The 17,927-nt window shown below is 39.1% G+C and overlaps 1 protein-coding gene across 1 annotated transcript; it reads right to left on the bottom strand.

Moving 5' to 3' along the window:
- Positions 1-5,872: 5,872 nt before the first annotated feature.
- LOC117511117 (E3 ubiquitin-protein ligase CHFR-like) lies at positions 5,873-11,945 on the bottom strand. Its single transcript, XM_034171084.1, has 5 exons — positions 11,821-11,945; positions 9,559-9,682; positions 7,256-7,355; positions 6,115-6,224; positions 5,873-6,018 (listed from the first exon to the last, which is right to left on the bottom strand). Exons 2-5 carry the CDS (start codon positions 9,665-9,667, stop codon positions 5,912-5,914), a joined length of 426 nt encoding a protein of 141 aa, XP_034026975.1. The 5' UTR covers positions 9,668-9,682; positions 11,821-11,945; the 3' UTR covers positions 5,873-5,911.
- Positions 11,946-17,927: the final 5,982 nt, after the last annotated feature.

Genomic DNA, 17,927 nt, shown 5'->3' with positions numbered 1-17,927 from the left:
GTTTTCTATGCATAACAACTGTACAGGATTTGATTTTTACATAACGCATCCATTTAAACAATTTTCAGCTATAAAGTTACAATAATTAGATGCGTTGTCATTTTGAGTGACAGCTACTATGGCAAGTCAAGGCAACCACCATGTAGCCTGCTAGCCACTAGTAATGGCCATTATATAACACCTATGTAACGTGACATTGATCATTTGTCCCATTTGCAATTTTGTTCCATTTACCATGCAATTTTGGTTCCATACATTTTGCACCATTGCACACTGTGACCGCCTGTAACGTAAAAACACGACGTGTTGCATTTTTGGTGCATGCAGCAATCAAGCATTGGTGAACCACATGCTCACAGTGGCACTCTCGCAATCTTTGACACGGCGACGGTGCTTAGTTTAAAAACAAACAGGGCGGGGCTAGTTTGGTGACAGATGACAATTTGAATGACCTTACTGATGGTGCTTATCCTTCTAACACATAAAAAAGAAATCTAGTACGCCGTAACCCGTCGCAAGTAGAAGCACTGTTGGAATGAAGAGCTCAACAAATTTCTGTCATGATTTTTTGCTGGACTGAGGAGAGTAGACAGTAGTCTGTACACAAAGTCAGTCCACAGCATCAGGTACAGACTACATCGTCATTTTTTTTGCAAGTTGACTGAGAACATTTTGGATTGGATTGCTATTTAAAGTTGCGTGTTGAACTGTTTGGAACCTCTTGACCTCAAAGAAGCAGTGATGCACAACCAAAATGTAAGCCTCATTTGTCTTGTTTATAAATTATTAAAATATAAAATGACAAGGATCTATTTTAGGTGTTATACTCGTATGATATTGCATGTGCTTATAGACAAAAACAAATAAGAGACAAAATTTAATTTATTCAACTAAACTACAAATATATGAATTTTTTAACATTTATGAAACACTTCTCTAAATAAATAACAGTAAATTCTGAAATAGAACTATTTTTTAAGTGTTGCATGTGCTACATAATGAAGTGCACCTTCCATATATTCAGTGAAGTGCACCGAAGCAGAATATATGTGACAGTAAGGTGCTGATGTCAGCCTCTGGGTTGTTCTGGATCCTAGGCGTGATTCATCAACACCTGGGAGTGGGGTTTTGCACCTTGTGTACTTTTGTCAGTGATGTGCACTGAACACAGAACTTAACCACGGCTTGAGTATACTGCGGGACGTCACACTTTGCTTTTTGCTAAGTGAAGTAATTCTGGATATGTTATATTCATTGCCACAACAGATAATAATGCCAAATGATAGTCTTGCATCTAAATAAATTTACTTGTGCTCCCCGGCCCTGTATAGTTTGTCATGAGGAATTTCCACTTTGCAGTGTGTTGTATTTAACATTGTTTACAAACAAGGCCATAGGGTCACTGACCCTAAAGAGATTCCCTCCTTGGCACAGTGATCTATTCAACAATTCAGTGTTACAGCCAAAACTATGATACATACACTTTTCTTTCCTTTATATTTGACATCCTTGACCATGAAAACATACCACTAGAACTTGGAATCACTTTTATGTCTTTATTAGTTCAAAAGTTATTGTATTTTCGGTAATGGCGGTTTTCTTCTGGATCTAGCTCCATAACATTTGAAGCTACATCAAATCTGATGACACCTTACTGCATCAGTACAGATTCAGCTACAATTTGGTGTTAGTTGTGCATCTCTAGCTTCATTTGTCACCTCACACTGACACATTTTCTATTTTCCCTATATTTTTGCATATTCTGGATCATCAGATCCGGAATCTGGATCCGATCATCACCAAACTTTGTTGTTTGATAGAACATTTGACTATGTTACACCCTAATTTTTTTTCAAGCCTTTCTGCCTTGTTTTTTTGGAGTTAGAAAGTAGGATGTCAAAATTCCCCCTATCCTGCAATGGTGAAGAATCCTTTAAAAAAAAATTCCTGGATCCAGATCGTGATCCGGATCACCACTAAAATTTTATTGTTCCTCTTTTCATTTCCAACCACTCCACAAAATTTCATCAAAATCTGTTCAAAACGTTTTGAGTTATCCTGCTGACAAACAGACAGACAGACAAACAAAAACACAAACTCGACCGAAAACATAATCTCCTTGGTGGAGGTAATAATGAATGTTTTTTCATTTGTGCAATGGAAAGAGTATTTCATACAGTGAAAGATGAAATGTCCCATTCAACGAGGCATAATCAAGCATAGCAACAGTAGTGCTATGAAAAAACTTCAAAACAGCAGCGACACCTCTCCATTATCCAGTCTTCCATGGGATTTGAAAGTTTCTCCATGGCACGTCCTTGTTGGACTCCTGGCCTGGTAGAGAAATGCTAAAGCTCCAGGTGGCCACTACACACTCCTCCACCACTCAGGGACTTCTTGGTCAGGCATTACGCCATGTCCATATCCAGCCTGATGGACCTTCGGATCAATGGGCCTTCATAATATTGAATAGTCACCCCATAAACTAACATTAGGTACCTTCTAATTTTTGCCTTCAGTTTAACTATCTTTAGCTAGCTCATGCTAAAATTTCTTTACCTTACACAAGTAAACTAACATTAGTTCAGAACCTCCCAGCTGCCACTGTATAATGTGCACTCTAATTAAATCTCTTCTCTTGGGCTCAGGGTGTGAATTCATCTGCTGGATTTGTAGCAACGGAAAGGTGAATGTGTAATACGGAGTTTTTGCGTGCCAAATTACCGCATGTATATTGATTAAAGGTAATTTCTGGCAACGGCAGTTCGGTCCGGCTATCCTGACTTCATTACCAGCAGATCTGGAGAGTCTCATCAGGATTCCAGCAGGGCAGAGATGCTGCACCTCCTGCAGCCCTGCCAAAGGCACTCATTTGTCAGAGAGGCACGGAGATCACAAGCCGACAAATCTGCCTCGTCTCCCTGACTGTCGAGCTCTTTGCCTGCATATCAAAGACAAAAGAACAGAGCCAGAGCGTGGAGCAGCTATTCTGTTTCGAGACGGTCTGCTGTTTAAACCCCACCAAGCGTGCCCTTTGAAAATGCCTATTAGCCTGGGTGAGAGAGATTACAAGCAAATAAAATTGCATTCATTGTGATATTTGATTTCATAATACCCCCAGAATTATAATTACAGGCCACTCGCGCTTTTCATTTAAAAACCATTCAGTGACAACAAAGAATCCAAGATGGCAATGAGCAGGTTGTGCATCTGCTGAGTGACTGCACATTATCAGGACTTTCACCAGCAGTAACAATAATGGGGTAGAATAATAAGGATGTAATCAGGTCAGAGAGCAAGATTTAAAGATATGGAACACAAGGCTTTATTTTCATCTGCCACTCAATGGAACAACAGCAGAGCATGTTGGGAGGAAAATGGTGTAGGGTTTTCCCCTAGTGGCTGCTTTGTAGAAGCACAAAATCTTTTTACACTGGCCCATTTTTATGAATAATAGCCAGGGTTAACCTAGTTAATATTCCAACACCCAGCTCCCTCTGAGAAGAAGTATTATCTGGGCCCTGAGGCCCTTTTGTGCCGGTGCTTGTCCCCGGATTCGGTAGTGTAAAACGAAGGAGAGTCTATGCTCACCCGTGGACAGGCCAACAGTCCTTCACTGATTATGATTGGTCGCCATTTAATGTTAAAGTTGTAACCCCAGTTATGGGTAGGAAGTTTCAACTGCAACACCCCCTGATGTCAAAACGTTTTTGATTGACTAATCGTTCCAGACGTAAATTGAGGCTTAATGCACCAGCAAACAGCTGCTCTTAAATAACCATCATTAGCTTCAAGGTTGAAGTGTTTAAGGTATGTGCAAACAAAAATAAAGATAATTAAGACGATAGTTCATTTGAGTAATGTATTTTTTAGCACTGTAATGTAGCATTATAAAACACTGGTGTATCACATTTCCTATTCAAACATGACCGCTGTTATAATGTTACAGCAAACACATAGGTGTGCTAAGGCTAATGAAATCATTGTTAATGTTAACGTTTACAGCTAAGTAGATCACTGTAGACATTAATGTTAGCGGCTAACTAGCCAATTAGCTTACCGAGACAACTGTCTTACTTCATCAGAATCAGCCACATCTTCCCTTCTCAGATGCGTCTGCATCACTGTTGTACTGCAGTGGAAGGCAAGTTCTGCCTTGTCTCATTGGACGGCACCAAACAAAGTTCCAGCATCATCACCTTGCCCAATGCAGATTCGAGATTCATCACTGAATATGACTTTCATCCAGTCATCCACAGTCCACGATTGCTTTTCCTTAGCCCATTGTAACCTTGTTTTTTTCTGTTTAGGTGTTAATGATGGCTTTCATTTAGCTTTTCTGTATGTAAATCCCATTTCCTTTAGGCGGTTTCTTACAGTTCGATCACAGACGTTGACTCCAGTTTCCTCCCATTCATTCCTCATTTGTTTTGTTGTGCATTTTTGATTTTTGAGACATATTGCTTTAAGTTTTCTGTCTTGACGCTTTGATGTCTTCCTTGGTCTACCAGTATGTTTGCCTTTAACAACATTCCCATGTTGTTTGTATTTGGTCCACAGTTTAGACACAGCTGACTGTGAACAACCAACATCTTTTGCAACATTGCATGATGATTTACCCTCTTTTAAGAGTTTGATAATCCTCTCCTTTGTTCAATTGACATCTCTCATGTTGGAGCCATGATTCATGTCAGTCCACTTGGTGCAACAGCTCTCCAAGGTGTGATCACTCCTTTTTAGATGCAGACTAACGAGCAGATCTGATTTGATGCAGGTGTTAGTTTTGGGGATGAAAATTTACAGGGTGATTCCATAATTTATTCCTCAGAATTGAGTGAGTCCATATTTTTTCCCTGTGCTTGGTCTAAAAACGTAACCGTTACTGACTGCCACAATTTTTTTTTCTTGATTTCTTATAGTGTTTCTTAAAGCCAGAAAGTTGCCATTTGAAATGACTTTAGTTTTGTGTCATGTCTGTGATCTGCTTTTTTTCTACAAAATTAAACAACTGAATGAACATCCTCCGAGGCCGGTGATTCCATAATTATTGCCAGGGGTTGTATGTGACCTTCCATGACCTGTGACTACTATTAAACAAGTTGTATATAATAAACTGTGGACATTATTGTAATTATTATTAACGTCTTTCGCAGTCCATTTAAACGGTGTTTCTGTCTGGTTTTCCAGAAGCTTGACAACTTACATCAACTGTGCTACTTCCAGTACCAGTCCACATTGTACAGCTTCATTTCAGTAACATTAGCCTTTTTCGCAATTTCTCTGCAGTTTAATTTCCTGGACAACACTGCAGAAACAGACTTAAATCCTGTACTCATTTTCACTGATATGGACATTCATGGGCTATTTTACAGTGACAAACTGGAGTGTGAAGATCACAGATCCACACAAATGTGATCTAGCGCATGCTTTCGTGATGCAACTTGCTGGTCTAGCGCATGGTGTGATTATGCATTATGCCAGGCTAGTACCACACAATTTGTTCACATCAACAATAGCACACCGTCCTTCTGAAAACCTGCGAGTGATGTTACGGCCTGTATGACAACATAACAAAATACAAAAAATTCAAGAGATTACCAAAAGCACTATATCTCAAATGTTTTGACGGGATGAAGGGCATTTTCGAACAGCTCGAAAATTCAGCCACGGTTCAAACTGAAACTGCAGTGTTGTGCTAGAAGTGTTGAATTTCAATGCTCCACCAAAAACCACCACCAATAAGAAACTGGCTCAAACTTATTTTCCTGACCAAGATAAATAAATGAAAATCCTACCAGGAGCTGTACACACAAAAACATACCAATCCATGTGTCACCACTTGTACAGTCATCACTTAAATTTTTGCTTTCCCAATCCATGGTACTTTTTCCATGACACTGTAGCTGTGGAATTACAGTAAAGACTGGATACTGCATGATGAATTACCGGAGTACTTACCATAGCTATCTGGAGAAGTACCTTCCTGTGCTGTGATTGAGCGGTAAACATATGCAATGTCTATATAGCAAAAAGAAGAAAAAATATTTTCCTCCTATAAATTTAAACAACCACAAAATTGTCACATAAAGGTTAGAAACAGACGGGAAAACTCACTTTGTTCTGGTTCATTTTTTCTGAATACAAAGTAGATGACGTCACCATTTTGCAGCATGTGCCTCTGTTTCTTGACAAGTTTGGACATATTAATCACCGTGCCATTTGTGCTACAGACAGAAAAATATGCAATTAAATGTCACTCTAAAGTGCTTCAAGCAGTTCTGTAAAAGGGCAGAAATGACAGATCAGCCATCTACACAGATTAGAATACATCTAAATACAAATCAGTTTTCTTTCAAACACATTTTGATTTCAAATGAAGCTGAAATTATTTCAAAGTCGCATTTTTAATTTTAGTCACAACTGGCAGACATGACATTCAATTTGCTTCTATGAGTGCCAGCTGATCTATAGCCACACCCACCAGTTTGATGATGGGCTCAATCCCCTCTTACATGATTTTCTGTCATGGTGACTTCTATTTAAAGTCATAACGGTGCAAATCTTGATGCAGTTGCAGTTATAGGGTGAGTGGAGGGAAAACGGCTCCACACATGTTCACGTGACTGGAGCCTGTTAAAACAGACAGCCTGCTGCAGGCTCAGCACACTTCTGGGTCCAAACATGGAATCACTCCAATACATCAGACGTTGAGGAGCTAAAACTAAAGCGGATTGCAGCTACTGTGCTGCAAACCTGTCAAGAAGAGGAGGAGTGAAAAGTAGCTCAAAGTACACAAGCTGCACAAATGAAAGTGCAATACATTGTGGCTTGTTTGAGGAAATAACCACAAAATACGATTCCTGCCATCACGGTGCTGCTGAGATTTCTGTCCAAAATAGCACCTGATGCCATTGTATCAAAACAATGATGAGAAGATTAGTTACAGCCAGTAAAGCACATTTATGATGGCAATGCAACGGAATCCCAGTTAGTGTGCTGTTCTTCAGTGTGTGTTTGTGGCAGAGAGAGAAGGAAACTAAATGTAATATCCTTTAGAGAGATACAGAATAAACTGTGTTCAGTTATGTAATGTAATGGTACTTCAGATTTCTAGAGATATAGTTGACTTAGCATTGTTACACTATAATGGCCAGTACTCATGTATAAGATTTCTGGTATTCATCCATGGGAAATTGTCGTATTGGACCATGCAATGACTGAGAAATTCACTGATAGGTCTATCTATATATTGTACCTCATGTCTTCAAGCCACACCAACCCCATGCTTTCATCTTGTACAATCTTGCAGTGTTCCCCTGAGACCAATTTGTTGGCTGGAAAGGATAGATCACATCCTGGCCAAAAAAAAAAGCCTCAGAAATACAAACAATGAACAGGATAAGACAGACTTTCAGGACAATGTTATTTTAAGTAGTTCTGTTAAAGTATAGAAATGTAACCATTGCCCCATTTCTGAAAATGTATTTTCAAAAGATCTTGAAAAACTTGTAAATATCTAATGTTTTGCTATGGCTGAGACTATCCCCTTAACTGAAAGGAAAATGAAAGAAGAGGATGTACACAAAGAGGATGTCGTCTCTCTCACCACAGTGTGGAACGAATTATGGTTCTTCACTCTGGTTTATTCTATTTTTGAGTGGGAAAAAATCTGAACTAAAAGGGATGCAGGCCAGCCATATTTACTGTGTAATTAATATGTAGGAGAACATGTTTTGAGCTTTTTCATGTGTTGGTTTATTTGTCAGCAGGATTATGCAAAATCTATACAGCTGTTTTTCATAAAACGAAGAACCCATTAAGTTTCAGAATGGATCCATAAAATTAGAACCACCATCCAATTTTGGTGGTGTAGGTAAACCATAACACAATGAGTGACAGAGGCACTTTTGATTGAGATATAATGCAAAATGTACATGAAATGGGCTTTTCAATCTTAGATTCAAATGTTCACAAAATCCACAATCTGGATCAGATCCAGCTCAAACTTTGTCAACTGATAGTGAGTGCTAGTCTGTAACTCACTTTTAAATATGAGAGGGAATGGGGAACATTTGATTAAGATCTAATGTAAAATATATGAAATGGGGTTTTCAATGTCCACAAAATCTGTAATTTGGATCAGATCCAGATCAAACTTTGTCAGTCGAAAAAGGATACCATCCAACATAATGTTCTCAAATATGAAAGAAATTCAATCATTTTTCACAGAGTTACAAATTTTTGAAGATTCATTTAATGTTAAAGGATAGGGATTTTTCCTATACATTTCCTGAGTTTGACCTTGAAAATTGAATCAGTTCTTGCTATCAGGATGAATCCTCTGTAAAAAATTCAGAACAGTATATGAAAAATTGCAAGTTCCAGGCTGTTCGCAAAGAAACAAACGGGCAAAAACATAACCTCCACCCAGCGTCATTGGCAGAGGTAATAATGGCAGCTCTTCAAGTGTCCCTGTATTTTACTACATATTGACAAGGTGAGGACAACTGTGTTTAGGTGCTGGTCTCAATTAAACTACTGTGTACAGACCTAATAATGTGTTAAAGTGCAAATTTATAAATAAAATGATTTACAGAAAAGCCTGCATTTTATTTGTACTAGTTGTGTTAAGCAATGAGCTATACTGGACTGAATTTGAAGAAGGCTCTTTGGAGTTTTTTTTTTTTTTTTTTTGTCAGACATCAATCAAGGTTGATTTTAATAGATAAGTAAATAAGAAACTAACATTACACATCCTTGGTGGCTGGCCACAGACAGCACTCCACTCAGACATATTTAATGCGTAGAAGAGAGTTTAAAATGACACCATCACCCTCAGAGCAAGGTGGCAGCATCTGAACTTCTTTTAAGCACCGAAATTAAAGAAGGTGCAGGAGCACTCTTAATCTGCCTTACAGCTCAGACTTAACATGTTACACGCATGTTTGTATGTATACTTTTTTAAAATGTTATTTATTTACTTTTAATGTTATTTACTAATGTATTCACTGGTTCTTTGTGTCACTTGTTTACTTTCCACTAGCTTGTTTGGCGTGTGTGTGTGTGTGTCGGTGGTGGGGTGGGGTAGTGTTGTCGTAGCTTGTTAACTGTTTTGATATTTGTGGCACCTGCCACTGGCTATAAAATTGCTTTTGTCATCACAGAAAAGTTTAATGAACAGAGTGTTTAAAAAAAAAAAAAAGGTAATTTTTCATGACAGTGACACTAAAAAAAATCATCCAGAAGAAAGCACACAAACTTTTCCAAAGGAAAGGCCATACTAAAAACCTACTTAACATTCTATACACGCTTTCTCAATAAACATCTTTTGTTATCATCAGAGGGGGGTGTCTACGTCTGGTGCACCAAAAGAAGCCTTTGTGTTTAAAGCTCCAGACATTGACAGCTACGTCTGGGTGCCTCAGACAGGACTGTTCTTAATCTGTAACCTCACATTTATGACTATGGAAAACCACAATCAAACAGGTTAACTGGGCTTTTCCTGCAGAATACAGCATTTGTCATTAATTCAATAAATAGTGAATTAAATCAGCATACCTTTTTTACGCCCGACAGTGCATTCCCTGTTAAAAAGCAGCACTTCAGTTTCAATGGAGTCCACTTTGACCAGTTTCCCCCATGGTCGACCTTGACTGTGACTTTCCATCGTCTGATATTTTTTCTGTAAAAAATAAAAATAAATAAATATATATATAATATATATATATATTTTTTTATTATATTATATGGCTGCAATGCTACGTGCGCTCTGATTGGCTGATTTTCCCATATCAGACCAGTTTCCATGACAACCAGTCTGAAACGCACATTTTCTTTACAAACCAGAAGCTAAAAACGCAATTAGAAACGTGAGGGGTGAATGTTTTTGTAACTTCTTAGTTGAAGATATTTTAAGATATAAAGTTTGTATGATTGTGGGCGTGGTTGCTTTGAGTGACAGCAGCGGAGCTCAGTGGCAACTCCTCTCGTAGCCTCCAACTGTAACTCAGAGCCCACTTGCAGCAGCTGCTGTGTTGTCACTGCCCATTTGTTTGTTTGCAGCATTTTATTTCACACACCTAGAATAATATGGCTTGTTGTGTGATGAAACGTCCTAACCGATTATCTAAGATGTCTCTGACAATATTTGCGCTGAGTGAGCCGCTCGATTTTAATGTTGAATGCTAATGGTGTTAGCACTTTTAGCAGCCGTTGGTGGCTTCATTTGTTAGACCCACTTTACATATGATTACTGAGAAAATAAGTGGCTCATAATTTTTAATGTCCACATCAAAGCAAATTGTGAGGAGAACCGCAGCACAGTCCCCAAAAATCTGATTTAATAAACACCCGAACTGACAGTAGCTTGTTATGTGGTGGTTTGGACTTCGGACTTGAAAAGATGGGTGTGTTCAGGCTTGTTCTGTCACACACAGCCACCCACACTCCACCCCTTTATGCATTAATGAGTTCAACCTAAATCAGTGCAAACAGGGCTCTCAACATGGCGACACCCAAACAGGGGTGTCATTTCAGCTGTTCCAGTGTCGCCGACCGAACGGTCTGCCCTCTCTTCGCTGCACGTGTTATTTCTGAGCGTCAGCAGTGATTCACTGATTATCACTCCATCTCAGCGACAGATATCTGAAACTTTGGCACAACAATCATTTCCCCATAAATTCAGCATTATTTCATAGTAAAAGACAAGGGAGTGATCAGAGCGCCACAGTAGCACGCCTGAGTCTTATGTGCTGCTGCTGCGCCTATGTCATTAGAGAGCATCAGTAGCAACTCACTGATTATTGCCTTGTTTCTGCTTAAAACTGCCTCATTTCTGTTTAAAACTGACTTTAAAATGATTTAAGAGGTTTTACTTTGTCATCTGATGGTTAATAATCAAATTACTCCCTTTGATCACTTTGGGTGTAGAGGGTCAGACACATGTGCAGTGAAGGCACAATGAAGACAGGGCAGACCAATTTTTAGAGGTGATCGTTTGGTCAGCAACACCAGGTATCTATAGAAAACAAAATGGTGGCGTCAGGAAGAGGCTTTGTCCAGTATATAAACCTCCTATGAGGAAAAAAAAACAAACAACAACAAAAAAAACTTTGTTTTACCCTTCATGCTGGTTGCTATGGAACATAGCGTATTGTGGGAGAGTTAGCCTACCATGTCAATGCACAAAATTACCCCTTTAATTCTTAAGAACACATTAATAGAGCACAAGTCTTTTAAATCAAATAAAATATTACACAAACTTTTAAAAAGGTGCTAACAAACAAAAACCACAATAAAACAAACTCCATGTTCAGACAACTAAGGAGTAACTTCACGGGGCTGATTTTGCTGTAGGAAAGTTTTTGCCGACTACAATCTTTGTAGGCTATGCCGAATCGACAGCAACTGTTGATTTCGTAAAGTTGTAATAGTTATTCACAACTTGCACCTTCAGCAACAAACCAAGACTGAGTTTAAGCTTCAACAGAGTCGCTGAAGTTTGAGAGACAGGAAACAGTGTTGTCGAACGCGGCTGTAGCAACAACTAGCATAGCTTTTCAAAAGCTTCCCGGGTATAGAGTTTATGAACAACCATGCTGTCTGATAAAGAATAGGGGGAGAATACCTCTGTTTTTAACTATCGGAGTGACAAACAACGGGATAAATAAAGACGCTTAAAGTCAACTCACGCAGAAATATGGTCACACCTAATGCTAGGCTAACAAGCTTGCTAAGGCCAACTGTTACACAATTGCGATTCCAAAGGAAAACGTTAGTGCCACAAAAGGAAGGCAGCTAAACGACAAAAGGTCACCAAACCGTTAAATGTTGACGTTGTCCTTCCGATAAGTGCAGAAAAAGCTGATTCCCCTCATGTTCCAACGAAACAGAAACACTTCCGACCAAACATAATTATTTACATCAGCTGATGGAGGAGGCGCGCGCGCACGCGCGTGCGTTCCAAATTTCAAGGGCGTAATCAGTATATTTGGGGGGGGGGGGGGGGGGGGGCAATATACTGAAATAAAAAAACATGCTACAAAATTACCTACCACAGGCAACCGAGTGCCTCCATCCTAAATAGACATTATACAACCGTCAATAAACTTCACAAATTATGGTAATAATTATTATACAAATCAAGTATGACCGGCTATACTAAAATACAAAATGGGGTGAAATGGAGCCTAATAATCATGAAATGGTGGTAAAAAGTAACGAAATGTAGCAGACTGACCCAGACTGACTTCAAATATGATTTATTATGATTCATTTATTTACTTTTATTTAATTATTTTTAAGTGAAATGGAGCGAAATGGGGACTGATAATAATGAAACTGGAGTTAAATGTAGTGAAATGGAGCAGACTGACTCCAAATATGATTCAATTAAGTATTTTTGTTAAGTTTTTTTTTTTTTAGCTAAATGGGACAAAATGGGGACTGATAATAACAAAATGGAACAGACTGACCCATTGATTGAAGTTTCATCTCTTGAACGCCAGATGGCGCATCAGCCTCTACTACATGTACTGCTCCATTTCGTTACACTGTACCCCCATTTCGTGATTATCAGTCCCCACTTTGCTCCTTTTCGCCCATTTTGTATTTTAGTATGGCCCAAGTTCGACCCCACAGATTCCATAAGGGCCCCCGCCTTCACCTCCCCTTATCATGTCATGTGGATGTCAATATTTTGATGAGAGGACAAAGCTGAACAATTCTTCACAGAAAGAGAGAGAAAGAGGAGTTACGCAAGTAACAATAATCATGCAAACCTTTTCTGTCCAACTTTGGTATCCGATAGGGTGGACCCTTAGCAGAATTTGCTTTGAGTCTCGTGGAAATCTGAACAAGCTCTTCGTGAAAAGTTTTCACTTTTTTTTTTTTTGATGGTACTCTCTCTTTTATTACTTTCTATTGGATAAAAGTGGAGAAACCTGAATTACTTTCTTTAACTTCATCAACTCTTTCTGATGTTCCTGCTTGATGAGTCTCATCTTTTGTAAAGTGAGTTTGTTTCTATCGCTGTGCAGTAGCAATAGCTCCCCGATACAATACATATACACTGATCATGGATCACACTATGTTGAGGGTAAACTGTAGTGAATGTTTATCTTTAAAGAAACAAATTATTCTGAAGTATAAATTGTAATTGTGATGTAATCTGTTTCCTGTTTGTATATTTGATATTAATTTATGATTTTTCTGCAGGAGGGCATTTCTTCTGTGCAGTAGTTGACTTTTCATGGTATCACAATATTCACTTCCAAAAAAAATACATACAGGCTCCACAATACAGTTATCATAACTCATGATGTATCGTTACACCTCGACTGTGCAAGCTTCATCTTCCAGCTCAGCACTTGACAAACACAAGCAGTTGCTGTTGAGTTTGGTCATACTGTTAAATGACAGCATCAATTTCCTCATCCTTAATTTCTAGCAGAGCCTGAAATACTTTGAGTTAGAGGTGGGCGGATCGATCCTAATATCGATAATATCGATACCAACGCTGGTATTGATATTGAACGATTCTCGTGTCAAAAGATCGATACTCAAGCTTTTTTCTCTCCTGCACGCACTGACTGCTGCGCACGCAGACTCATCAAATTCTCCTCTCTGTCTGTAAGAGCAGCACTGCTCTGTGTCACACACCACGGAGCAGCACACCCTTGTATTGTGGTTTGTCAGCCCTCTACCTCAGGAGATTTTGTTTTAAGTTGTGTGTGATATTTTTTTTTTAAAAAAAATGTTGATTATGATAATAAAGTATTTTGTTGTCACTTACAATGTTTGGCGAAATTCTATCTGAGGTCTTTTGGATCCTTTGGATCTATGAAGCTTAAATATGAAAAAGTATCGGTATCGATATCGGCGATACTGGGCCTGTATTTACTTGGTATCAGATCAATACCAAAATTCCCGGTATTGCCCACCTCTGCTTTGAGTATGTAAACAATTTGCTTTGGAGTTTTGTTCTTCACCATTAATAGGAGCAGGTCTAACATCTCATCTGCTTCTTTTTTTTTTAAAGGGATCCTGGATCAGTTCTCATCACTTTGACGCAAACAAATGCAGGAGGCAAGGTGTTTTGCAGTCGAACAGGGAGAAACCACATCACAGTGCATGGGGAAAGTGGACAACATTTACAATGCATGGACACACACCCAAAAATACAAATAACTTGAATTAAGTTAAATTTAAGGAAATCATTATACATTTTTATTCTGTTTGCTAAAGGAATTTGCATAAAATTGTCTTTTCTGAATGGTTTTTAGATAAATTTACATTTGTGCCACCAAAAATGTACTTGGGCCACCTGTAACAAACTCTCCTGAAATATATTTAACTTAGTGTACTGTTGAACCATCTTTTCTACCTCAGCTATTGTGATTTCACACAGGATGAAGGAACTTTGTGACTCTAAATATTGTAAGTCTATGTTTCCACATATTGTCCATTAAGGACGAGACTTAATTTTATAACAGTTTCACAAGAAACTCTGAGAACTTAAAGGATGCACTTCCTGGAGAAAATGAGTGACTACTGATAACTGAAATTGTTTTACTGGGGGGAAAAAAAGAGAGCTGCTGCAGGGCTACATTGATGACTAACGTCCAAATTCAATTTAAAAAGAAAGGTAAGAGCAAAAAAGAAACTGAAGCGCTGAGAACTTTAAGAAAAGAAGGAACAATAAAAAAGTAATCATAGAAGGAAGGCTATAAACAGAAATGAAGAAAGTAAAGATAAGGCACAATGAAGCACACAAGGACTAAAAGAAATAAAGAAAGATGAGAAAGAGTGATGAGAAAAGGATTAGATAAGTGCTATGGAAAGATATAAACATGAAAAAGAAGCAGGAAGTGATGATGACGATGGTGTTATGAAAACAGCAAAGGATGAACGATGCAGATTTGCTGAAGAAGGTTGCCATGGGAACGAGGAGTAAAGCCTCTGCAGTTGCGTCACCTCTAATATAAACGTACCGTTGTCTGTCAGAATGTCACTACAAGATGTGAAGAACTATCTCAGCTCAGGAACCACATACACATCAGTCACATCTCAACACCAAATGAATTACATGCTTTCACAACCATTCTGTGGAATGTGGCTCCGTGGAGACAAAACTACAGCACTTATTAACCAAGTCACACTGGGCACAACAACCGGTCGCCATTTGTTTTGGTAGCAACGGAGTAAGTGGATCACGCTGGGTTGTCATTGTGCAAGTGAAACTTTTCCACCTATTAAGATGAAATATACATGCTCCAAACATTGCTGCAAAACCTGGACCTGCTACCTGCTAGTAAAAGTGAGGGTAGGAGGTGCTTCTAAACCACAGATAAGTCCTTGTCAGAGCCATCCTTGAACCTTCGTGCGCATGCGTGAATTTTTTCACGCCTGTCGATTGCGTCATTTGCTTGTAAGCAGCCTTTGTGTGAGGATGGGTGGAGTCTCTCGGCGGATTTTCATTGCAAGGAAAATTTTGCCAGAAACTGGGTGAAAATTTTGCCAGAAACTGGGCGACAGCCAGGTGGAAACCATTCGGATTATTCAGATGGCTTTCGGTGACGATCCTATGGGCATCACACAGATTAAGGAGCGGTACAACTGGTTTAAAGACGGCCGCACAATGGTGGAGAGCGAGTCACGCTCCGGTCGGCCATCAACATGCTGAAATGACCAGATCATTTCCAAAGTGAACACTGTGGTGATGCGGGACCATCGTGTGACTATCCGAGAAATTGCGGAAGAGGTGGACATCAGCACTTTTTCGGCACATTCCACTGTGACAGAAGATTTTGCCATGAAAAGAGTTGCAGCGAAATTCATGCCGATGGCTTCGGCACAAAGCTGCTTACGGAGCAAAAGCGCCTCCGTGTTGAAGTGTCACAGGACATGCTGGACTCCGAAAAATGATGCCCACCTCTTCCACCATTCGGAAGATTCAGACGGCTTTCGGTGGCTTTTCAGTCGTGTGACTATTTGAGAAATTGTGGAGAGGTGGCATGTCACAGCATGTCCTGTGAGACTTCAACACGAAGAAAATCCGACGAGAGACTCCACCCATCCTCACACAAAGGCTGCTTACAAGCAAATGACGCAATCGACAGGCGTGAAAAAATTCACACATGCGCACAAAGGTTCAAGGTTTGCTCATGCAAGCACACGTGATTCAAATCCATCAGGTTTTTTGCAAAAAATAAAAAAGGTTGGATACTTTTCTAACAGACCTCGTATATTGTTTTGAGTTATTGTGCTAACACACTGGGGTAGGTGGAATAGGAATATTACAGTTTAATTGTGAATCCTGCCTGATTCCATCACTTGTCACACTGAAGACAAATGGCACTGTTGACCTCATGTGACCTCAAATGGTAAAGATACAGTGCATCCAGAAACTATTCACAGCACTTCACTATTTCCATGTTTTGTTATGTTACAGCCTCATACCAAAATGGAGTAAATTCATTTTTTCCCCCTCAAAATTCTACTAAGTTATTAAAAATAAAAAACTAAGAAATCCTATGCACATAAGTCTTCACACCCTTTGCTTAATACTTTGTTGATGCACCTTTGGTAGCAATTACAGCTTCACATGTTTTTGAATATGATGCTACAAGCTTGGTGCACCTATCTTTGGGCAGTTTTGACCATTCCTCTTTGCAGCACCTCTCAAGCTCCATCAGGTTGGATGGGGAGCATCGGTGCATTTTCAGGCATTTTCAGATCTCTCTAGTGATGTTCTTTTTTTAACTTTAATTTTTATTAAATTGAGATTTCATTATTAACAAAAAAAAAAAAAAAACAACATAATAATAAAATAAACACATTGCTTGTGGAAAACCACCTTAAAGTATAGCAACAAATTAATGTTTTTTTTCCCCTTCACTTTTTTCTTTTTTCCCCTCTCTCTCCTCCTCTTAAGTACAGTGGGGGAAATACTCCGTGTGGATAAAGACGAAGTACCCACCCAAAGCAGCAAAGCCAATTTGGAGAGAACCCTCATACCCCACAAACGGAGTACCCCTCTCCACCAACATAAAAAAAAAGAAACACCCATTCTTCCTTCTGTATAACATCTAGAACCACTCCCCCCCACATCCAATTAAGAAGACGGGGAAATATATAAATAAATATTCAACCTCTTGCTGTGCCTCATTATTCCAAACTGGAAAAGTGACTTTAGTTTGTGCCATTTGGAATACTATTGACTAAGATCTAACTACACCTCCTCATCAGCAAGCAGAAGCATTAACTCAACCACAAATACACTTAAAAACAACCCCTAATTCCATAACTAAATACCTTCACCTGTAGTGTGAACGGGCACAAAGTCACTGTGCAACTGAACAAAACATATTTACTTAAATTACCCAGCAATTAACCCAACACAAATCAAATCAAATCAATTTTATTTATATAGCGCCAAATCACAACAAACAGTTGCCCCAAGGCGCTTTATATTGTAAGGCAAGGCCATACAATAATTACGGAAAAACCCCAACGGTCAAAACGACCCCCTGTGAGCAAGCTAACATATTCATCCTCCTGTAACCAGGTTTCTGTAAGGCAGAATAAATCAATATGTTGATCAATTATTATATCATTTACTAACAGGGACTTAGAAGAGAGAGACCTAATGTTTAATAGACCACATTTAACTGTTTTAGTCTGTGGTGCAGTTGAAGGTGCTATATTATTTTTTCTTTTTGAATTTTTATACTTAAATAGATTTTGCTGGTTATTGGTGGTCTGGGAGCAGGCACCGTCTCTACGGGGATGGGGTAATGAGGGGATGGCAGGGGGAGAGAAGCTGCAGAGAGGTGTGTAAGACTACAACTCTGCTTCCTGGTCACAACCCTGGATAGTCACGGTTTGGAGGATTTAAGAAAATTGGCCAGATTTCTAGAAATGAGAGC

Source organism: Thalassophryne amazonica, chromosome 5, assembly GCF_902500255.1.
Source record: "Thalassophryne amazonica chromosome 5, fThaAma1.1, whole genome shotgun sequence".
NCBI lineage: Eukaryota > Metazoa > Chordata > Actinopteri > Batrachoidiformes > Batrachoididae > Thalassophryne > Thalassophryne amazonica.
The sequence above is the reverse complement of the archived record's forward strand: the minus strand, read 5'-3'. Positions and strand labels throughout refer to the sequence as shown.